General features: G+C 36.9%; 2 protein-coding genes across 3 annotated transcripts; one reads left to right on the top strand and one right to left on the bottom strand.

Annotated features, from left to right (window-relative positions):
* Positions 1-3,196: 3,196 nt before the first annotated feature.
* entpd8 (ectonucleoside triphosphate diphosphohydrolase 8) lies at positions 3,197-10,124 on the top strand. Its single transcript, XM_081379896.1, has 10 exons — positions 3,197-3,316; positions 3,590-3,724; positions 4,701-4,818; positions 4,907-5,057; positions 5,166-5,325; positions 6,392-6,622; positions 6,697-6,963; positions 8,556-8,666; positions 8,818-8,952; positions 9,215-10,124. The coding sequence occupies exons 2-10, from the start codon at positions 3,599-3,601 to the stop codon at positions 9,407-9,409; spliced, it is 1,494 nt and encodes a 497-aa protein (XP_081236022.1). The 5' UTR covers positions 3,197-3,316; positions 3,590-3,598; the 3' UTR covers positions 9,410-10,124.
* On the bottom strand, positions 9,677-24,658 carry rab44 (RAB44, member RAS oncogene family). Of its 2 annotated transcripts, XM_081379844.1 has the most exons (11): positions 24,555-24,658; positions 12,509-23,796; positions 12,326-12,408; positions 12,121-12,233; positions 11,915-12,028; positions 11,078-11,159; positions 10,883-10,997; positions 10,631-10,729; positions 10,443-10,519; positions 10,217-10,342; positions 9,678-10,130 (listed from the first exon to the last, which is right to left on the bottom strand). In XM_081379844.1, the coding sequence occupies exons 2-10, from the start codon at positions 23,792-23,794 to the stop codon at positions 10,258-10,260; spliced, it is 12,054 nt and encodes a 4,017-aa protein (XP_081235970.1). In that variant the 5' UTR covers positions 23,795-23,796; positions 24,555-24,658; the 3' UTR covers positions 9,678-10,130; positions 10,217-10,257. The 2 variants fall into 2 exon arrangements, with proteins under 2 accessions (XP_081235969.1, XP_081235970.1); XM_081379843.1 differs by having other exon boundaries at positions 9,677-10,342.
* Between the last annotated feature and the right edge of the window lie 137 nt (positions 24,659-24,795).

The raw sequence follows: 24,795 nt of genomic DNA, 5'->3' as shown, positions 1-24,795 counted from the left end.
TACACAAAATTGTAAGATTAAATATGATATGGTTTACACAATATGCACAGTGATCCCAAAACATATATTGCAGTTGTAATAAAATCGTTTGAGCAGGTAAACAAAGTAAATTTTTAAACAAATAACATAAAGTGCATTCACTGAGCATTCACTCGCCATTAAGGTCTATTTTAAAGAGTCTTCTCCATTGTTCAAAATGAAAGTTTTGCATAAAATGAAGCTTTGACCTTTACTTTTGCTTAAATTACTTATGGCATAATTTTACAGTCAGTTAGTCACAATTGACCCTTTAAAGACAATAAAAGGCTGATATCTCGGTCTACCAAACATCATAAAAACATATTTCAGTGCAATAATGGAATTAAAGCAAACCATACTGAAGAACCACACTCGTCCTTAAAATTACAGGATATTACTAATGAAATATTACTGATTAGACTAACGAACTGATGAGTATCTGTGAAAGGACAAATAATAATATGAACAGTACACTGACAAAAACAACCATAATCTACATGATCTGTTATACATTATTATGTAATTGACAGTATATGGAAATAAAAATGCTCAAAAGTAAAAGCACAACTATGACAAGGGTATTTTTTTAGCATAAAAAATAAAAGTAGACCTATGTATTTCGCCAACACTTGATCCATTAATACTAACACTTTCTCTTCTCTTCTATTCTATATATAAATAGAATTTTTTTTAAACATATACTGCGTTAGACTAAAAGGGTCATAGCACTTACATATTGTTGTCCTATTGTTAAGTTTAACTGCTTCTATTGTTCTCCCCATTTGTAAGTCACTTTGGATAAAAGCGTCTGCTAAATGATTTAATGTAAATGTATTTTGTATGTAAAAGCACTATACAAATAAAACTGCATTGAATTCATTGAATTGAAAATAAATATACTGTATGTCATATGATGTAATACTTTATACACGTATACACCCATATTGTTTAACCTTTCCTTAATGTCTCACCAAACAGAGAACACATGAGCATATGTATCACAAGAAACTGTTTCAAAATTCCTTTACAGTCGATTGTGCATTGACACGAATTCTGTAGAGCACAAAAAAGAGGTACGTCATTGTATTCTCCCCATTTTTTGGGCATCTAAAAGTTACATAACTAAGCTGTCACCAACCAAAACCACAAGGATATGATAGAGTGCGATGACCTTTATGCCTCATTATTTGCATATAACCACTTCACTGGATAAACTGTCATGTTAGGGTGGAGAAGTATTTTTCAGACCAAATCAGTAACATTGCTGAATGCGACCAATTAAGAAATTAGTTATAGCAAATAGCAAGTATAAATGAAAAAAAAAAACTTTCTACTTGTCACAGAAGATTTCACTTCTCAAAGTGTAGTGAGTTTTAAACCTGTTTTAAGACAATGTCACTGTCCCCACAGGATTATCAAACAGACATTCATGCACCTGCCATTTACTGCTATTACTTATCTCTATTGTATAGGCTCAAATGTTCAAAACATGAATATCTGAACATAAGGGAGTGAGCAACGGGTGTGATCGCGTGATTGAGAACAACAGCTTAGGACAGCAGAAGGTATTCATACAAGATTTAAGCGGTGATTTACGATATGTCCTGATTGAACCGTGTCTTTTTTATCGCTAATTTAAAATTGAGCGTGACCGTGAACAATTCGTTTTCTTTGTGTTGAAGTACATGCTTAGCTGCAAATCCCTATATCAGGATGCTGAGGTGATTAAACCAAAAGGTGTTTGTCACACGTGTTCCAAATCTAATCGCCCATTTCCATAGCACAGAAATGCACAGAAAGAGTCTGTTTACGCTATTAATGTGTTATCCATATAAAAGAATATCAGTTTTTCTTGCCATATACAGTATCTAAGAGGTAACTTTTACAGTAAAAGTTGCAATGAATTCCAGACTGCTCATGAGTCTGTGAAGGAAATATCCATTCATCAACCAACTACTGTTGAGTTTTGAATCATTTATTTATTAATTATTTATTGTTAATTAAGGGAAAAAAGAATAATCAGCAAATCAGTCCTATAGAAAAAAAGGAAGACTGACAAGTATATATTAACATTTAATCTAGAATATACTGCTGTTGCATGTTGCATCTTATTGGTGGACAAAAAGAAGTATGTTGGACCTTATTGACTTTCAAGTCAAAAAGTCTTAACTTTTATGCTTCCCAAGATAATATTCATAACAGATAACCTGAACTGTGTCTTTGTTAGAAATTCCGGTTTTCATAATGTTACTGATACGCAAGGATGCTGAGTCATTTTGCTTTGACTTCACTGAATGGTGTTCAACGCTCCTGTTTTTTTTTATTTTGTTTTTTTTTTTTATTTCCCTGGCCTATACATTTTTGAAAGAAAAGGTTCTATATAGAAAATTAAAGGGTTCTGTCAAGTGCTTCATTTATAGAACCTTTTAGGGGTTCCCATCATGGGATCATTTTATGGATTTTAATTGATTATAATTTCTTTTAATTAAACAGCTTGTAAACATAATTTTTCATAACATTACATTTAGAAATAACCTATTAAATATGAAAGTATATCATGCAATTTAAGAAATTTGTCCTAAACCTTTTTTTAAATTGAGCCAAGCACCTAGAACACATAAGCCTATAAAACCACATTGAACCTTTTTTTCAATGAGTGTATGCTTTTCTGTTTTCAGCCCATTTTTTTAAGACTACGTACTTTTTAGTGTAGGTTAATCAGATTTTATAACATTGTGAAGGAGGTTTAATTCCGACAACGTTAACACGACTTTAGCTACAAATGGCAAATCTGTATAAATTAGTCCACCTGTGTAAATTTGTGTTGTGCTACAATGTTAAACCAAGGACGTTAACACAGCAGAGTCACAGAGAGATTAGTTATTAAGTAACAGTTGTTATTGGTGAGATTAGCGTATGGTATCGGTTTTATTCAGATAAAGTTGTTTATCAGTTCCCACATATCAAAGGACGTCCTGTCAGATTCTTTAAGAAAACTTCAATTCAACTTTTGACATTAATACATAAAAAATAAGAGAAGATATGCGGTCCAATGAAGCATTGAGCTTGTAATCCATGCAGGGAGTGTGTGTGTGTGAAAAAGGAAAAGTTAGTGAGTGTGTTATGTGTGTGTGTAATGAGCTGAAGATATATACTGGGGAAGTGGGAGTATAACGTCAGTTCTCAGAGGCCCCGGCAGGAGTAAAGGTCTGGAGGTATCAACCTGTCTTCGTTATTTGGCCACGTCTCATACGTGTGTTCATAAAGAAAATTCAAGTGGTAAAGGAGAGGAAAAAAGGTAAGACACTTGCTTTTTCTCTGATCTGTTATGTTATATGTCTCGACCTGCCATTCAGCTTTAAAATAACAAAGATCAGTGGAAGATCTGGTCAATCATTCACTCCCTTAAACCTGTAGACTTGAATGGGCATGTGAAGTATAAACAAAGCTATTATTTATTGTGTCAACCAGGATTCGACTGTTTCACTGTGGCATGTCATGAAATGAACTTTCTATATTTGTTGATGAACTTGTGGTACCTGTAATGCTTTTTTTTTTTTTTTCTGGACAGACTGCAGTTATGGGAATTCAGATGAAAGTTATATTATTGGGTGCTGCAATGGCAGCCGTAGCTTGCACAACCATCATCGCTTTGGTTCTCTCTCTTGCTAATCATCAGACTTTGGATCAGCCATACTCAACACAGGTGCAAAGCAAACACGCTCAACTGTCAGTCACGATATGGTTTTGTATAGACTTTTAATAGATTAGGAGCAAGTCAACCCAAGTTGGAGGCATTCACCAGAAAGTTTCCTACCAAGTTATTTTTCATGTCTGCTGACAATGCCTGTGGTTTATTTAATTTAGATCACCTGAAACAGATGTCAGTATTTGCTTTATCGGATACTATTATTATAAATATGTGTTGGTGGCGACTGAGGATATTTGTAAGCATGACTACTCTGGTCATTCCTGCAATTCAATGCCTTTGAAATATTTTAAAAGATCATGATCCTTTTCATGATCAACTTTTCACTGCTTTAAAAAACATATTCATGACCCTTTTTGTAGAGGACAAATAAGAGACAGGAAAGTGGAGGGAGGAAGAAGGGAAATGGGATCGGGAAATGACATCCCCGTGAACACATGCACTAGTCATATTTAAATGAACACATTATATTTATATTTTCTTTAAAACATACTGTTTAGTGTTAAGATATTCATTAGAAGAATTTAGATTTTTTTTTAAGGAGACACATTTAACCCCTATTTTGAATCATTTAAAATAAACAAATTTGAGACCTGCATTAACCAATGTTAACAAATGGAACCTTATTGTAAAGTGTTACCAAAATAACTATAATGTGCTATTATTTGAAAAATCAGTCATGTAAATTTCTTCATGAAAAGTCGGTTTCTTAAAACAATCCAAGGTAACAACAGGAAAAATGCATAGCATGTCTTTTAAGACCACAAGCATAATGAACAAGCAAACAAATTCTAATTTCTCACCACAAACTATAATAGTGAAGAACTGTTTTATTAATCCTGTGGAATAACATAAATATGATATAGCTATTGTCAAAAGTTTTCTCTCAGGATGTGTTTGCTTCTCTTAGGAAAGTAATCACATAAATCAAGTTTCGCCCAAATTTATGGAACTCTTTGTCTGACTTCCTCAGTATGGGATTGTGTTTGATGCCGGCTCCACTCACACGTCCCTCTTCCTGTACCAGTGGCTGGGGAACAAAGAGAACAACACTGGAATAGTCTCTCAGAAACAGACCTGTGATGTGGATGGTGAGGACAGCACTGGAAACTTAGACAGCTTTTTGTTCTGTTATGCTGCAAGTTCAAGTACATATGTATTATTTTCTTTTTTTAATAGGTGATGGCATATCAAGCTATGTCGCGAACCCTCCGGCAGCCGGAGAAAGTCTTAAGAAATGCTTGGATATTGCCAAAGCAGTGATACCAGAAGGACAGCGGAAGGCTACACCTGTGTACCTTGGTGCCACTGCTGGCATGCGGCTTCTTAGGTAAATCAGCTGATCAACATCTGGTTGATTTATCATAAAAATGAAAATAATGAAAATGAAATGAAAAAATAAATGTTGCATAAATGATCAGTGTTATCGGTTTCACAGATTACAGAACCAAAGTCTAGCAGACAGCATCCTCGCAGAAGTCACCAAAACAATCCAAAGTTATCAATTTGATTTCCGCGGGTCCAGAATACTCTCTGGCATGGAGGAGGGGGCTTATGGCTGGATCACCATCAACTACCTCTTGGAGAGCTTTATCAAGGTGACTAATGGCTTTTCAGTACTGATGGAAAACTTTCAGCATTTTTACATTTTCAAAAAAACATCTCTTAGTACGATTTATAAGCTGTTTTCTTCATGCGCACAAGGTTTTCGGATATTGCCATATTTTGGGGGACATTTTGTCCCCCATAATGTAGGGTTTACCAGGATCACACACACACACACACACACACATGCACAACGCACAAATACACACACACACACACACACACACACACACACACACGCATGCACATGCACATGCACGCACGCACACACAGGATTTAATATTTAGTAATTTAATATTATGAAAAAGATTCAAATTTTTACACTTATCTATGTGTTTAGAACAATAGTTCATTAATTAAACAACCAACATCAATGCAACATCGATAACTTTAAACTAGATATGTGACCCTGGACCACAAAAGCAGTCACATGGGTCAATTTTTTGAAATTGAGATTTATACGTCACCTGAAAGCTGAATAAATAAGCTTTCCAAATAAGATGTGTGATTTGTTAGGATAGGACAATATTTAGGCAGAAATGCAACTATTTGAAAATCTGGAATCTGAGTGTGCAAAAAATCGAAACATTGAGAAATTAGGCTTTAAAGTTTTCCATTTATGTTCGCGATTGTGCTACATTCACTCACAGAAATAAATGTTTTATATCTTTACGGTAGGAAATGTATAAAATATCTTCATGGAACATGATCTTTACTTAATATCCTAATGATTTTTGGCATAAAAGAAAAATCTAGCATTTTGACCCATACAATGTATTGTTGGCTATTGCCGCAAATATACCCGTGTGACTTGTGATTGGTTTTGTGATCCAGGGTCACATGTCCTTATCATCTTATATATTTTTATTTGCCATTGGTTCTAAAGGCCATTGAACATCGGTACAATGGAAGTGGCGATACTATATTCATTCTTGCTTTCCAAGTTGTTTTGCCAACACTGAATCAAACCAATCAGTAAACAGTGGAAATTATTTTAATGACTCTTAATTACTTCCCTTTGTTAGAACGTCCAGTACCTCTTAATGGTTTTCCTTGCAGCACACTTTTGAGGGCCTTTGGATCCACCCTAAAGCAGGAAGGATCCTTGGAGCTCTAGATCTCGGTGGTGCATCAACACAGATCTCATTCACTCCAAAAGACCCAGTGAGATTACCAGATTCAGCTTTTAATCTCCAGCTCTATGGGTACAAGTATGAGTTGTACACCTACAGCTACTTGTGCTACGGCAAGGACCAGGCTTTGAAGAAACTTCAGGCATACCTTCACAAGGTTGGTTTTTAAAGGCCTCTGTCTTCAATTATGGATACATTAAATGTCTGATATGGTGTTTTTGCTTCATCCAGACTGCTGGACCAACATCTGTTATCAGTCACCCATGCTACCATGAAGGATATCAACTCAATGTTACATTGGCTGAACTTTACAACTCCCCTTGTGTGGCCATACCAAACAATTTTAACCCCACGGCTATAGTCACTTTCTCAGGAACGGGAAATTCATCCCTCTGTCTTTCTCTAATGGAGAATATTGTTAACCTCACCGACTGTGCCTTATCACCAGACTGTGGTATCGATGGTGCCTATCAACCTCCTGTCAATGGCGAATTCTTTGTGAGTGTTGCGTTCCTTATCAAATCAACTTCATTAATATAGCATTATATTTAAGTTAGGAGTTTTAATGTAAGGAAGGAAATGAAAACACAATTACTGTGGGAAGATATAGAATAACACAAAACACAACTTATTTTATATTGAATGTATTTTACATTACGTTACATGGACATGCAAAAACACAAAAAGTTATACAATATTTGATTAAGTCTATTTTGCAGTGTTTCCTGCTACAGCAAAGGAAATAAATCTGCCGTCTTAAATATGATGTGTATCTCTAAATAATGTCAAGAAACAAGTTGCCCTAGAGGACTTTACACGAAAACAACATTGGCTTCAATGCAGCCAGTTAATCAGATTAAATTACAAATGACTTTTTGGTTAATCAAAAACATGCAGGTTGACGAATGCCGTCTACATCCTGAACGATTGAGCCGGTTCTTTTAATGAACAGTAACTAGTCATTTATTACATGTAATTTGGATTATGTAATCAAATAAACTTGTAATTAGATTATATTACTGTTTAAAATATAGCCTATACTCATAATCAGACTATAGTTACTTTTTTATTGATTACATGATTACATGTTATTCTCACAATGGCAGTAAATTATTTATGAGTCTTTTAAGAAGTGTTTTCTGCAAAATGCAGAACATTGCAACATTGCATATCTAATCAGCTCCTTGCGAACACATTAATTATTATTTGAATTATCACTCAGAGAGTCATTTAACCACGTATACCTATCTTTGGAAGGCAAACCACAGTCAATCACGTTCAAGTGTACAAATAATCGTCATTTCATAATTAAATGCAATCCAGGGATTCCCCAACTTTTTTGTCATATATTTACTTGAAGTAAGTTAATAAGTAAGGTCAATAATAAAATAAAAATATTAATAACGACAATGATACAATTAAGCACGGTACTCTGATGTTAGTTAATGGTCACATGACATGCTGGTAAACAAATAAAATATTTCGGTAACATGGTAAAACTTTATTTTACAGTGTCCTTGTTACACGTTACATGTAGTTACTATAGGAATTGCTAAATTGTGCATAATTACATGCAACAAACCCCAAACGACACCCTAATCCTGATCCTATACATGTAGTTAATTAATATTACTCAGTACTTAAATATATCATTACACTGTAAAGTGTAACCAAAATGTCATCTTTTTTAGTAAGTGTCTTATTTTGCTTTTTTAATAGCTTTTTATTAAACTCACAAACCACTTGTTCTTCCATCACAAACCCCAGTCTGGGAAACCCTGATGTAATGTTAGGTCAAAAGTAATCTAAAAGTAATCCAAAAGTAGTCCAATTAATTAAAATTACCTTAAATGTGTAATGTAATTGACTATGTTACTAACTAGTAACCGACTACAATTTGTAAGTAATCTTCCCAGCACTGTTCACTCTGATGAATCCTTCACTGAACTTAGTCCATTAGAGCGGTTACTAAATGAACAAATAAAGAAGTAGCTTATAAGTTACTCTTTTCAGTGAATCGAATTATACTTTTTTTTTGCTTTAATTCATATTTTCCATGTCTTAAAATAACTGTTTCATGCCCATCGCAGGCTTTTTCAGCATATTTCTACACCTTTGACTTCCTTGGTCTCGCCCCAAAAGCTCCACTGACACGGGTTCTTTCCACTATTGAGACTCACTGCAACAAAAACTGGATCACTGTGAGTCCACAGATACTATCACAATACATTGTAATCCTACATTTTATAGTAAAAAGCCTAGTCAGACGTGAAGAGATCACATATGATTAAATGTTTCGTATATTTGATAATGCTGATCCTAAAATTCATGGACCGTTATTCCTTTCCGCAGCTTACTGCTGAAAATCCAACCATTAAGGCGAAATATCTGAGAGATTATTGTGCTTCAGCTCATTATATTATGACTATTCTACTGAAAGGATACAAGTTCAATAGCACCTGGGATCAAATCTCTTTTGAGAAACAGGTAAGGAATACAGTTTCTTCAATGTAAATTATTAGTCTTCCTTTATTGCAATGCAGCTGTTCAGTGATTCATATGGGACTGTAATGTAATCTGCATTGCTCAAAAGCACAATGACAGTAGCTCATAAACTGATGTCATACCACGTGCCTCAATCAATGAACCAGTATAAGAAAAGCACTTCGAGGAATCGCCCTTTGTATGGCTTATATCTTATCAGTGTGATGTGGGGATTTGTGCTCATATGACCTTATGATGGTTACAGGTAGCAGACACGGATGTTGGCTGGACTTTGGGATACATGCTGAACCTGACCAACATGATTTCCTCTGAGCGTTCCAGAGCGGTGACAGGAGTGGCGCACAGTCAATGGGCGGCTCAGATTTTCTTCATCGTTTTTGCCCTCTTCCTCAGTCTACTTATTATAGGCATCCTGTTTGTCCGTGATCCAAAGCACTAAGTTTGTGTCATGAGTGAATGTGTATGTTTACAATAATATTTATCACTTATATTTCAGATATGAAGATCGACAAGCTACTCTTTTGACTACTGTTTGAGATGTTTCCTTTACAAAGAATGAATCTATACATCTATACATAACAAAAATGAGATGACTTGCCAAAAAGTTATTTAAAGCAGTGTCTTGTTTTGAAGGCTGACTAGTTATACCTCAATGATTTAATTTGTTCTAGCTAATAATTCAATAAATTGAGTCACAGAGATTTTTCATAATTTATAAACTCTGAATCGTAATACTTTTTTTTATTTGTTTGTATTCATTTTCACCTCCACTCAGCACTTACAGTTGGACTTAAATCATTTAACAGACATTAAATACATTTATAGTTACATTATTATATGTGATATTATAAAAATGAAACCATTATTGTGCTTTGTACATATTTATAAAACACTGAAATTCTATTTCCCTTAAACATCGATATACTGTATAAGCAGCTTGTATTTTGCCTTTGCTTTTTGCAAAGTGTTTGTACACTACCTTTGAAAGTTTGGGGTCAATAAGATTTTAATATATATTTTTAAAGTGTAAATAATTCCTGTGATGGCAAAGCTGAATTTTCAGCATCATTACTCCAGTCTTCAGTGTCACACGATCCTTCAGAAATGTGCTGCTTTGGTGCTCAATAAACATTTCTCAATGGTTGTTCTTATTAAAATGCCTGTGGAAGTTGTGATACATTTTTTAAGGATCCTTGTTGAATAAAAGTATTATTATTTTTTCTTTTTATAAATGTACTGACTAAACCTTTTGAACCGTAGTTCATCTCTGTGTGTGGGAGGGTGTTTTTAACAGCAACCAGATTTCTTCGGTGGTGGTTCTCTTCTTAATGTTGTGTGTTCCTCTTTTCGTTTCTTGCACTGCACTAACAACCTAGTAACAATGAGAAATGAGTCATTATGCATGGATAGAAAACACACATATTAAACGAGTAATAATTAGTGTAATGGGTTTTATTTGTTTTGAGTCTTACTCTGCAAGAGTCGTCATGGATTCTGACACATTAGCCCCAGTTGCAGCACTGCACTCCATGAAATGTATATTATACTCCTAATGAAGGGAAAAATACAACCAACCTTTTATAAAAGTTATAGATGTAGTAGAAATAGATTTATGCAAAACAACTAAGACAGTACTATTGAAGTCACAATGAACTCTTACTCTGGCCAGATCCGCCCCTTCCTGAATCTGGACTTTACGCTCAACAGAATCGTTCTTGTTTCCGAGCAATATCATGATGGCATCGTCAGGGGCCTTTTCCTGTGTGATATTGTCATAAAAACAATTAAGGGAAGGAAACCGAGATATAGCCTTGTTTCTCAGCAAAATCACAATTTACATTTACTAGAAAATATAAGGTCTTATGTTTTGACTGAAATATAAGGAAATTTAAGGAATGAAAACAATGTCTACCCGAGCTTCAGAGATCCAATCTCGAACAGAAATAAAACTCTTTGAACATGTGATTTCATACATGAGCAGAAGCCCATCAGCCTTGCGGAACACTTGTGAGGTGATGCTGTGAAACCTTACAAAGATTTTTGGGGGTTAAATCACACACCACCAAAGCTCTTTTTTCATCATGTTTTGTTTGTTCTGATGTCTTACCTCTCTTGACCTGCTGTGTCCCATATCTGCAGTTTAACAGTTCTGTCAGGCAGCTCAACAGTCTGTACACAGGTATCAACACCTGGGTGCAACACATTATTAATGTGATGTATGCAAACAAAATAGCTTTAAGTTATAATATGAAATTCAGAGTGATCACGAGTGAATCAGACTGCAGTAGATGTGAAAGATATGTATAAAAACGATGTTATTTAAGCCAGCGCAAATACCTGTGTTTACATCCTGTTTTCGGTTGAAGCCCAAAGTAGTCGATTGCCGAGTTCACGCGCATAGGTTTAGTTACCTATGATCATTCGCGTGAACTCGGCAATCGACTACTTTGGACTTCAACCTGAAAACAGGATGTAAACACAGGTATTTACGCTGGCTTAAATAACATCATTTTTATACATATCTTTCACATCTACTGCAGTCTGATTCACTCGTGATCACTCTGAAGGAATCACTCACATTTTCTGTGCACTTGTAATGACACATCAAGGATGTTAAGAGGCTAAAAGCAGGTTTAATACTTGCCCCATTGAAGTCAACAGGGTGCAAATTTTTAAAATAGAATAACTCGGTGTAGGCAAAACCGATTTTTGTCGTTGTTCTCTGTATTGACAGCACTCCAAATGTACAAAAAAATTAGCTCAATGTTAAAATTGACCAGAGTTCTCCTTTAACTCATCAAAATAAGTTACGCAATTTTCAACTAATTTTTTAAGTCAGTTTATTATAATTTAAGTTCATTGTAAGTTGATTGTACTTCATTGAAGGCAGCAACTTTTTACTTCAGTATAATCAATAATCCCTCCTCTCCATCACAACACTCACCAATAGTGGAACGGTAATCCTCAGTGTACTGGCCTTCATGGAAGCGTCTTATGAAGGAAGTCTTCCCCACACAGGTGTTTCCCACCATGACCACATTAAACTGTAATTCACTGTCTGAAATTATATGACAGAGTTTGTTGACATGAGTATTAGATATTAAACTATAAGTATTCATTTACAGGACAATGTTTTATGACTTTGCTCACTCCTGTTCTTTAAATTTATTGTCTGCCTAGTTCCAGGGCTTCTATCATGTTTTACGATTTGGTCCAAAGAAACAAGACCAGCACCAGTGCCTTTTGGAGCAGCTTCTTCATTTCTAAAACAAAAGAAAGTGGAAAAAAGATTTAATTTTTTATAAATTATACAAAAGAGATTTGGGATGAACTCTTATACAGCTCTCTGTCATACCTGGCTTCCATGTTGCTCTGCTCAGAGATCGGTTGGAAAATTGGCTGATTCTCTGGTTGTAAGCTGAGATGCGGATCACAAACCTTAACAATACAGACATTTATTAGTGTTTTTATGACAAATACAATTTCCATGAAAGATTGAAGTACAAAATCTACGGACATTAAACGAAGTTTAACATACCGTTAAGTCATCATTGCGCAGATTGTCCTCGACCTCGTCTCCTAATTCGCTCTTATCAGAAGCGTCCAGCCTACCAAGGCCTTGTTTGCCCTTATTAGTGCGTCTGGACCCAAACTTCCTTTTAGTTGAAGGCGACGTCCTTTCTTGGACAATAGGGTTACTGCTTTCTTCTAGCTGACTGCTACTTGTGTGTGCACTGGGGACATCAAGATACTCTTTATTCAGTTTATTTTCAGGGATATTATGCACTACAGACGTCTCAACTCTTTCAAGGTTCTTCATTTCTTGCTTATTTGCCTCTAAGTTCTCCTCTATCTCCCCATCCTCTTTGTCTTCATCCTCCCTTTCTGTTTTGATCTGCTGTCTGGGATTCCTGCGAGTTGACCCCATTTTTCTTCTTCGTCTTTCGGGTGAGTTGGGTTCACTGTGAGTTTTAGAGCTCTGTGATGGTTTCAGCTGAAGAGAATTGATTTCTGAGTTTTCTGGCTTGTTGAGATGAGAAGTGTTCACTAAGTCATCTGAGTTTTGCTCATTGACGATCAATTCATAATTCAATGAACTTTGAGAAGTCTTATTTAAAGCTCTCTCTATCTCACTAAGAAGTGAATCCTCTGACTGATTAGAGTGATCGTGAATAGTTTGTTCTCCTACAACTTTTCCTACTAGGCTCATTTCAGAGTCCTGAGACATCTGTAGATGTGTTTCTGCAGTCTCCGTGTCCTCATATACATCTCTCTTCCCCCGTATTCTTCCCTCTCTGACATTTTTTCGAGTCGAGCCCATCTTCCTTCTTTTCTCAACTGGAACAGTCTCTGGCTGTAGATGTTTGGTAACATCAACACTTACTAACTGATTTTCAGTATTTTCAGGTGTTTCAGGTCTAGTTGTTCTACTGGGGTCAGAATTGTTCTGATAATCATTTTCACCTCCTTTTAAATCAGTTGCACTAACTAACATTTCTGATTCAAGATCTATGGTACTGATAGCTTCTGAGGACATTTCCTTGGGCTGACTAATGTTTGATGCTAAAGGCATATCATCCAAATCATCCTCTGGTTTTTTAGTTTCTCTATCCATTGCCATATCAAGTATATCATCCTGGTCACCCATGTTTTTCGCAGGCATTACTCGAGGATTTCTCCGAGTGGAGCCCATCTTTCGTCTCTTTTCTTGGGTGGAGGGTATTTTTTGAGAGCTGTTTTCATGAACAACATCATCTTGAATGTTTTTTAGTACTAGTGTTGGAAAAACTTGGCACATGGTTTCAGTTTGTTCAGGCTCTGATCCTCCATGAACATGCTGATCAAGGTGATCTGCAGACATGGTCTGATGAATATCTTCGCAACTGACTGTCAAGACAAATTTGTCCGTTGTCCCCCCATAGAGATTGATTGCCTCATTCAAACTATTACTGTCATTTACAGTATTCTCCATTCCCTTTTCCTCACTCACCTCAGATGAGTCATGGATATTGAGAGGAACTTCCTTTACTCCATCTTCTGATTCAGAAAACATGTTTGAAATAGCTGCTTGATGAGAAAATTCAACAGGGAAATGTTGTTCATCCAGTTTACATTTATTTTCTCCTTCACTGATTGCTAAATGTGGGTCTGTATCCTTCACCGTTGCCATTCCTTTACTATCTGCATCCATTTTTTTGGATTCTACTTCTCTTCTTTGCCCTTTGTTCCCTCTGAGTGTTTTACGTGTTGACCCCATTTTTCGTTTTTGAACAGCTGGAATCGAGTTTGATTGTACATCTTTTCTATGAGACTCATCAGGAACGATGCTTGTGATTTCACTTTGTTCAGGAACTGAGTATGTCTCAACATCTTCCAAAGGAAGGTCTGAAACAATCTCGGCAGCTTGATTTTGATCATTTTGTTCTGAGTTTTCTGTCTGCACGTCTGATTTACTAGCAACATCCTGAATGTCATGGCTTTCTTTACCAGCAGATGAACCGAATGCTTGCTGATGTACAAGAGATCCTGTAATAGATTCTTCAAGAGTTAATTTCTCCTCAGACTTTGTGGTACCATCATCAGTTGTATTTTCAGCTTCTCCCTCTTTCTCTTCCTCAAAATCCTCTTCATGTACCATCCCCTTCCCTCTCTTACGAGTTGATCCCATTTTTCTCTTCTGCAAAGATCTGTTGGAGACTGAATGCATTTCAACTACCTCTGTTGGAGGTACATAAGTGTCACCCTTGACAACATCCTCAGATGACACATGAATTTGAGTTTCCTCCATAAGCAGGGCATCAGACAAGACAAGATCAGAATGACTTGTAAGGCTGTCTCTAGCAAAATCTGCAGTTCTCTCAGGGACATCTAGTAAATGTGAACCAGTATCATCCCGTGCTGGACCAGTTTGTGTTTGAGATACATCTGATCTTTTCTCTTGCTTTAAATCATCACATAGCTTCAATGACATATCCTCTAGCTTTGTGGTCATTCTCTCCTCATCTTCATCATCTCTTATATTCATAATTTCTTGTGTCACATTGTGAACCACATTATCCTGGTCTTGAATTTCTGAGAGTCTTTCTGTGTCCTCTTCTTCTGACAATTCTTCTTTCTTTTGTCCTTTGTTCCCTCTGAGAGGTCTTCGAGTTGAACCCATTTTTCGCTTGTGAACAACTGGACTAAATTTTGTGTGTACCTCCTCTCTGTGAGAGTCTTCAGGAATGAGGTTGATGTCACGTAGCTCAGTAATTGTTTTTGTTTCTCCTGAAACTTTATTCTCAACATTTTCATATTTCACTCTTTCAGCATGTCCAGTATATTCCTGGGACTCTTCATTATTTTTTGTAAGGGTTTGTGATTCTGTGATGTGAGAGATAGTTACTGCAGTGGATTCCTCAGACACTGAATATAAACTAAATGATGACTGTATGAAAGCAGATTCAGATCCTTCAACAGGACCAACATCATTCTTCTCACATATTTCCATCTCCTGTTCTTTAGCTCCATCTTTTGAGCTTTGTGATGTAGATTTATCTGGAATGGGTTCATCCTCCAAACTGAATGTTTCTTTCTCTACATTGATCATACTTTCACTGTCAAGTGTCTCATTTTCATCATGATATTCTCCTCTTTGTCTTTGCCCTTTATCTCCTCTGATAGGCCTTCGAGTTGAGCCCATTTTTCGCTTGTGAGCAATTGGACTCGGTTTTAAGTGTGCCTCTTCTCTGTGAGTATCTTCAGGAATGATGTCGATGTCACTTTTATCAGGAATTGTGTCTGTTTCTCCTGAAACTTTATTCTCAACATTTTCATATACTTTCAAGTCTTCTACATGTGCATCAGGGGAAGAGGCATTTTGATGAAATTCAGACTCAGTAGTCATATCACTATCCACTGTAACTGTATCTCCAATAACTTCAACATCTTTTACTAAAACATTAGCTTCACAAATGTTTTCTTCTGTTCTTTCTGCTTCAGATGTTAAGTCAATCGTTTTGTTTTCTATTTGGATTTCTGAGTGTGATTCTGCGTCTCCCTCTGCTGGCACTCTTTCATCGTCTCCAGTATTTTCCTGGGACTCTTCATTCATTTTTGTGAGGGTTTGTGATTCTGTGATGTGAGAGATAGTTACTGCAGTGGATTCCTCAGACACTGAATCTAAACTAAATGATGACTGTATGAAAGCAGATTCAGATCCTTCAACAGGACCAACATCATTCTTCTCACATATTTCCATCTCCTGTTCTTTAGCTCCATCTTTTGAGCTTTGTGATGTAGATTTATCTGGACTGGGTTCATCCTCCAAACTGAATGTTTCTTTCTCTACATTAATTGTAGCTTCACTGTCAAGTGTCTCATTTTCATCATGATATTTCATTCCCTTTCTTTGTCCTTTATTGCCTTTGAGAGGCCTTCGAGTTGAGCCCATTTTTCGCTTGTGAACAATTGGACTCGATTTTGAGTGTGCCTCCTCTCCGTGAGTATCTTCAGGAATGATTTTGGTGTCACTTTGATCAGGAATTGTGTTTGTCTCTCCTGATCCTTCAGTGGCGTCATCTTGCACAAGAAGACCAGTATCAGTCACAGAAGAAACATTCTCAATATTTTCAGATACTTTCAATGTTTCCAGATTTGCAACAGTGACAGTATCATTTTGAAGCAGAACAGACTCAGTCATGTTACTCTCCACTGTAACTGTATCTACAACAAACTCAACTTCTTCTACTGAAACAGCAGCATGACGGATGTTTTCTTCTGTTCTTTCTGCTTCAGATGTTGTTAAGTCTGTCAGTTTGATTTCTGTTTGAATTTCTGAGTGTGATTCTGCGTCTCCTTCTGCTGGCACTCTTTCAGCATCTCCAGTATTTTCCTGGGACTCTTCATTCATTTTTGTGAGGGTTTGTGATTCTGTGATGTGAGAGATAGTTACTGCGGTGGATTCCTCAGACACTGAATCTAAACTAAATGATGACTGTATGAAAGTAGATTCAGATCCTTCAACAGGACCAACATCATTCTTCTCACATATTTCCATCTCCTGTTCTTTAGCTCCATCTTTTAAGCTTTGTGATGTAGATTTATCTGGAATGGGTTCATCCTCCAAACTGAATGTTTCTTTCTCTACATTGATCATACTTTCACTGTTAATTGTCTCATTTTCATCATGATATTCTCCTCTTTGTCTTTGCCCTTTATCTCCTCTGATAGGTCTTCGAGTTGAGCCCATTTTTCGCTTGTGAACAATTGGACTCGGTTTTGAGTGTGCCTCTTCTCTGTGAGTATCTTCAGGAATGATGTCGATGTCACTTTTATCAGGAATTGTGTCTGTTTCTCCTGAAACTTTATTCTCAACATTTTCATATACTTTCAAGTCTTCTACATGTGCATCAGGGGAAGAGGCATTTTGATGAAATTCAGACTCAGTAGTCATATCACTATCCACTGTAACTGTATCTCCAATAACTTCAACATCTTTTACTAAAACATTAGCTTCACAAATGTTTTCTTCTGTTCTTTCTGCTTCCGATGTTAAGTCAATCGTTTTGTTTTCTATTTGAATTTCTGAGTGTGATTCTGCGTCTCCTTCTGCTGGCACTCTTTCAACATCTCCAGTATTTTCCTGGTACTCTTCATTCATTTTTGTGAGGGTTTGTGATTCTGTGATGTGAGAGATAGTTACTGCAGTGGATTCCTCAGACACTAAATCTAAACTAAATGATGACTGTATGAAAGCAGATTCAGATCCTTCAACAGGACCAACATCATTCTTCTCACATATTTCCATCTCCTTTTCTATAGCTCCATCTTTTGAGCTTTGTGATGTAGATTTATCTGGACTGGGTTCATCCTCCAAACTAAATGTTTCTTTATCTACATTAATCATACTTTCACTGTTAATTGTCTCATTTTCATCATGATATTTCATTCCCTTTCTTTGTCCTTTATTTCCTTTGAGAGGCCTTCGAGTTGAGCCCATTTTTCGCTTGTGAACAATTGGACTCGATTTTGAGTGTGCCTCCTCTCCGTGAGTATCTTCAGGAATTGTGTTTGTCTCTCCTGATCCTTCAGTGGCATCATCTTGCACAAGAAGACCAGTATCAGTCACAGAAGAAACATTCTCAATATTTTCAGATACTTCCAATGTTTCCAGATTTGCAACAGTGACAGTATCATTTTGAAGCAGAACAGACTCAGTCATGTTACTCTCCACTGTAACCGTATCTACAACAAACTCAACTTCTTCTACTGAAACAGCAGCATGACGGATGCTTTCTTCTGTTCTTTCTGCTTCAGATGTTGTTAAGTCTGTCAGTTTGATTTCTGTTTGAATTTCTGAGTGTGATTCTGCGTCTCCTTCTGCTGGCACTCTTTCAACATCTCCAGTATTTTCCTGGGACTCTTCATTCATTTTTGTAAGGGTTTGTGATTCTGTGATGTGAGAGATAGTTACTGCTGTGGATTCCTCAGACACTGAATCTAAACTAAATGATGACTTTATGAAAGTAGATTCAGATCCTTCAACAGGACCAACATCATTCTTCTCACATATTTCCATCTCCTGTTCTTTAGCTCCATCTTTTAAGCTTTGTGATATAGATTTATCTGGAATGGGTTCATCCTCCAAACTGAATGTTTCTTTCTCTACATTGATCTCACTTTCACTGTTAATTGTCTCATTTTCATCATAATATTCTCCTCTTTGTCTTTGCCCTTTATCTCCTCTGATAGGTCTTCGAGTTGAGCCCATTTTTCGCTTGTGAACAATTGGACTCGATTTTGAGTGTGCCTCCTCTCCGTGAGTATCTTCAGGAATTCTGTTTGTCTCTTCTGATCCTTCAGTGGCATCATCTTGCACAAGAAGACCAGTATCAGTCACAGAAGAAACATTCTCAATATTTTCAGATACTTCCAATGTTTCCAGATTTGCAACAGTGACAGTATCATTTTGAAGCAGAACAGACTCAGTCATGTTACTCTCCACTGTAACTGTATCTACAATAAACTCAACTTCTTCTACTGAAACAGCAGCATGGCGGATGTTTTCTTCTGTTCTTTCTGCTTCAGATGTTGTTAAGTCTGTCAATTTGATTTCTGTTTGAATTTCTGAGTGTGATTCTGCGTCTCCTTCTGCTGGCACTCTTTCAGCATCTCCAGTATTTTCCTGGGACTCTTCATTCATTTTTGTGAGGGTTTGTGATTCTGTGATGTGAGAGATAGTTACTGCGGTGGATTCCTCAGACACTGAATCTAAACTAAATGATGACTGTATGAAAGCAGATTCAGATCCTTCAACAGGACCAACATCATTCTTCTCACATATTTCCATCTCCTGTTCTTTAGCTCCATCTTTTGAGCTTTGTGATGTAGATTTATCTGGAATGGGTTCATCCTCCAAACTGAATGTTTCTTTCTCTACATTGATCATACTTTCACTGTTAATTGTCTCATTTTCATCATGATATTCTCCTCTTTGTCTTTGCCCTTTATCTCCTCTGATAGGTCTTCGAGTTGAGCCCATTTTTCGCTTGTGAACAATTGGACTCGGTTTTGAGTGTGCCTCTTCTCTGTGAGTATCTTCAGGAATGATGTCGATGTCACTTTTATCAGGAATTGTGTCTATTTCTCCTGAAACTTTATTCTCAACATTTTCATATACTTTCAAGTCTTCTACATGTGCATCAGGGGAAGAGGCATTTTGATGAAATTCAGACTCAGTAGTCATATCACTATCCACTGTAACTGTATCTCCAATAACTTCAACATCTTTTACTAAAACATTAGCTTCACAAATGTTTTCTTCTGTTCTTTCTGCTTCAGATGTTAAGTCAATCGTTTTGTTTTCTATTTGAATTTCTGAGTGTGATTCTGCGTCTCCTTCTGCTGGCACTCTTTCATCGTCTCCAGTATTTTCTTGGGACTCTTCATTCCTTTTTGTGAGGGTTTGTGATTCTGTGATGTGAGAGATAGTTACTGCAGTGGATTCCTCAGACACTGAATCTAAACTAAATGATGACTGTATGAAAGCAGATTCAGATCCTTCAACAGGACCAACATCATTCTTCTCACATATTTCCATCTCCTGTTCTTTAGCACCATCTTTTGAGCTTTGTGATGTAGATTTATCTGGACTGGGTTCATCCTCCAAACTGAATGTTTCTTTCTCTACATTAATTGTAGCTTCACTGTCAAGTGTCTCATTTTCATCATGATATTTCATTCCCTTTCTTGGTCCTTTATTGCCTTTGAGAGGCCTTCGAGTTGAGCCCATTTTTCGCTTGTGAACAATTGGACTCGATTTTGAGTGTGCCTCCTCTCCGTGAGTATCTTCAGGAATGATTTTGGTGTCACTTTGATCAGGAATTGTGTTTGTCTCTCCTGATCCTTCAGTGGCATCATCTTGCACAAGAAGACCAGTATCAGTCACAGAAGAAACATTCTCAATATTTTCAGATACTTTCAATGTTTCCAGATTTGCAACAGTGACAGTATCATTTTGAAGCAGAACAGACTCAGTCATGTTACTCTCCACTGTAACTGTATCTACAACAAACTCAACTTCTTCTACTGAAACAGCAGCATGACGGATGCTTTCTTCTGTTCTTTCTGCTTCAGATGTTGTTAAGTCTGTCAGTTTGATTTCTGTTTGAATTTCTGAGTGTGATTCTGCGTCTCCTTCTGCTGGCACTCTTTCAACATCTCCAGTATTTTCTTGGGACTCTTCGTTCATTTTTGTGAGGGTTTGTGATTCTGTGATGTGAGAGATAGTTACTGCGGTGGATTCCTCAGACACTGAATCTAAACTAAATGATGACTGTATGAAAGCAGATTCAGATCCTTCAACAGGACCAACATCATTCTTCTCACATATTTCCATCTCCTGTTCTTTAGCTCCATCTTTTGAGCTTTGTGATGTAGATTTATCTGGACTGGGTTCATCCTCCAAACTGAATTTTTCTTTCTCTACATTGATCATACTTTCACTGTTAATTGTCTCATTCTCATCATGATATTCTCCTCTTTGTCTTTGCCCTTTATCTCCTCTGATAGGTCTTCGAGTTGAGCCCATTTTTCGCTTGTGAACAATTGGACTCGGTTTTGAGTGTGCCTCTTCTCTGTGAGTATCTTCAGGAATGATGTCGATGTCACTTTTATCAGGAATTGTGTCTGTTTCTCCTGAAACTTTATTCTCAACATTTTCATATACTTTCAAGTCTTCTACATGTGCATCAGGGGAAGAGGCATTTCGATGAAAATCAGACTCAGTAGTCATATCACTATCCACTGTAACTGTATCTCCAATAACTTCAACATCTTTTACTAAAACATTAGCTTCACAGATGTTTTCTTCTGTTCTTTCTGCTTCAGATGTTGTTAAGTCTGTCAGTTTGATTTCTGTTTGAATTTCTGAGTGTGATTCTGCGTCTCCTTCTGCTGGCACTCTTTCAACATCTCCAGTATTTTCCTGGGACTCTTCATTCATTTTTGTGAGGGTTTGTGATCCTGTGATGTGAGAGATAGTTACTGCGGTGGATTCCTCAGACACTGAATCTAAACTAAATGATGACTGTATGAAAGCAGATTCAGATCCTTCAACAGGACCAACATCATTCTTCTCACATATTTCCATCTCCTGTTCTTTAGCTCCATCTTTTAAGCTTTGTGATGTAGATTTATCTGGAATGGGTTCATCCTCCAAACTGAATGTTTCTTTCTGTGTTTTAATTTCTAAGTCTGTGTCTCCCCCTACTGGCACTATGTCAGTGTCTCCTTCATTTTCCTGGGTCTCTGAATGAAATGTTGCATGCTTGTAAGAATCTTGAGAATCTTCAGGAATGACAGGGCTGATATCACTTTCTTTATTAACAGTGTCTGTCTCTTCTGAACCCACAGCTACTTGCAAAATGACCCTAGAATCAATCTCTAGCATCTTCCCAGCATTATCTTGTGGTGGACCACTTTGTGTTCGAGATATAGTTGATGAATATTCTTGTTCTCCATGTAACTCCTCTTTTTCAGTTGAAACTTCACATGGTTCCTGATTTGAAATCAAAATTGTCTCAGTGCTCTTTCCTCCGTCTTCCATTATTATTTGTGTTACATGGTGATCTCTTGCATCACCCTGGACTGTGATTTCAAATCCATTGTCCGTTTCAGATCCTCTTTCATCTTCATCACACTCTAAATCAGTCAGAGTATCACATGTCATTGAAACAACATCACAGACATTATTTTCATATTTCATTTCCACATACATCTCTTGGCTTTCTTTAACAGCATCACTCATCTCATGTGGTGAGTTGGTTGTTGTGGGTTTAGCATGGCTAATAGTCGACGCAGGCACATCAAAACTGCTATTTCCTCCCTCTATAAGTTGAGCAGTAGAATGATCAAAGTTATTATTTTGGCTTAGTGAAGGAGATTTCTCACAGTTTAACTCAAGTTCCTCTAATTGTGCATCCTGTCTTGATGATAAACTACTCGTTTTATTTTTTCTAGATGGTTCTGCTTTCTGCTTTAGAACCTCCTCCTTGCCTTCTACTGTGTTTACATCTCTACAGTTGTGAAATGTGTTTGTATCATTTATTGTATCAGGCACATGTTGATTGTCATCACTTAAATTGCTTCCTGCTTCTTCCAAAACTTTGTTTGGAACATCAAAATCCTCAGTGTTTGAACCAAATTTAAAATCCAATCCCTTGTTGAGTAATAGAGCACCATGGTGGCTAGATGTTTCAGGTAGGGGCTTTTCTGGATCAACAAGGGGAAAAGCAACTGAATGGCTCATAGTTTCAGTTCCAGCCGAAACATCAGGCTTGTTCAGCTCAGCTCTCTCAGCCAATAGAGACTGATTTGAAACCAAAGATGAATCTGAGTGGGACGATGGATAATCTCTTGCCACATCATCCCACGTTTGCACCATCTCTTCTGACATGCTAATCTTTGCTTCGTCTATGACTTCTGCTTTCCTTTCATTCCCTGTAATGCTTCTCGAATGTTCTTGCAAACTTACATTTTCACTGTTTTTCCCTCCGAGAGGCCTACGGGTTGATCCAATCTTTCTTTTTTGACCAGAGGTGCTGGCTAATGGGGTTTCTTGGCGACTCAATGTCTTTAGTTCGTTAAACATGACTGAATCCTCCCGCAACAAATCACTTTCAGCTACTGTAGCTGCACCAGAATAGACAGATCCCCCCATTGCCTTGTCTATAGGAGTATCACTAACTACCTCATCTGAATGAGTGGTTATTTCTTGATGGTGTATTGCATCTTTTTCTTCATTTTCTGAAACCACAACCATAACAGTTGCTCGAGGCTCCCCTCCCAACCCAGAACTTTCAGTTTGAAGGGATAAATTAGAAGAAAAACTTGATGACCTTGATTGCTCGTCTTCTGTGAGAGATGGATGTTGTTCTTCAGAGGCTGATGTGTTTGATTGAGTTACATATTCATCTAAATCTTCAGTGGTCCTCGCCTCAAGTTTCCTCTCAACTTTAAACCCACCAGCACTCTTGCGAGTTGATCCAATTTTTCTTTTCCGTTCTGGCAGTTCAGTCTCCATGAGCGAATCCTTTAGACTCCTTGCATGTGGAGGACATTCTAACACAGATGTTTGTTGATCAATACTTGAGCTTGGTGGAAGATCAAACTGGGCTGAATGGTCAGTGATGGTGTGAAATTCATTTTGCCCATCACCACTCTCTGCAATCTGCTGAAACCCATCATCTTCATCATCATCTTTCTCAATATTTCTGTTAAGACCTCTAGGACCTCGCCGAGATGAACCAAGTCTCTGGTTCTTCTTGGATCTTCTACCTGACATGGCTGTTCATATGTTCATTTAATGAGACAAACAATGTGGATAAGTCATTTCTAAACATCTTTAACACTTTTATAACAACACGATTAAAAAGGAAACCAGAGAGCATTGGTGATGCGTCATAGTGATGTATGACTCATAACAAATGTCACGCATGTGCTCTCAAAGCACCCTAACATGCTAGATAAAAGTAGATACTAGATAAATATAAGGTCGAGAGTTATATTTTCATTATAACAATTGTGTCAAAAACAACACATTTATCATCATTCTTTTCATTCGCCATCAAGCCACTATACTCTACAACTACAGTAGTCATTAATGGCATTCTCCTTCCATTCAGCATGTGCATCATTTTACCGTTTTAGGCAGTTTTAGTAACAATATATAACAACTTATGATGCATCTCACATCCTAAATGGAAAACAAATGAGTAATGATAAAACACCTTTCCATCTCTTGTAATCATCTAAATCCAAAAGTGAAAAAAATAAACTTTACATGTAAATGCACATATTGTTGGACAGATGGATAAAGATTCCCGTCATGACATTATCACAAAAATACCAAAATGCATACGAGACCAACAGTCTACTCAGATGGCAAGTAAACAATGTGAAAACACATTCCATTAATTACTAAATAACATGACTAAGTATAAAACTACATAATTTACATGTAAAACTTTGCATTTCCAAATGCAAATGACAGAGCCCCCTAAAACTTGTGACGCTAAGAAAGTACCATGATAAACGGATGTTACCTTCTGGTAATCCTTCAAGAATTCATCTACTTTGCAGTCTTGGGGGTTTTAGCAGAGCACACAGCTGAACACTTTAAGTTGCCTATGTTTCTCTTTTGAAGGAAGCTGGGCTGTAGCTTCCTTTTTGCTGCTACCCTCAACTTCCTGTATTGTTGACACAAATTGCATCGCATTTTAGGTGTGAACGGTAAGCATACAGTTCATGAAGACAGTTGCTGATCGTTCTTCATGTGCAACTCAG

Source organism: Scardinius erythrophthalmus (assembly GCF_964197995.2).
Source record: "Scardinius erythrophthalmus genome assembly, chromosome: 12".
NCBI classification, from domain to species: domain Eukaryota; kingdom Metazoa; phylum Chordata; class Actinopteri; order Cypriniformes; family Leuciscidae; genus Scardinius; species Scardinius erythrophthalmus.
The sequence above is the reverse complement of the archived record's forward strand: the minus strand, read 5'-3'. Positions and strand labels throughout refer to the sequence as shown.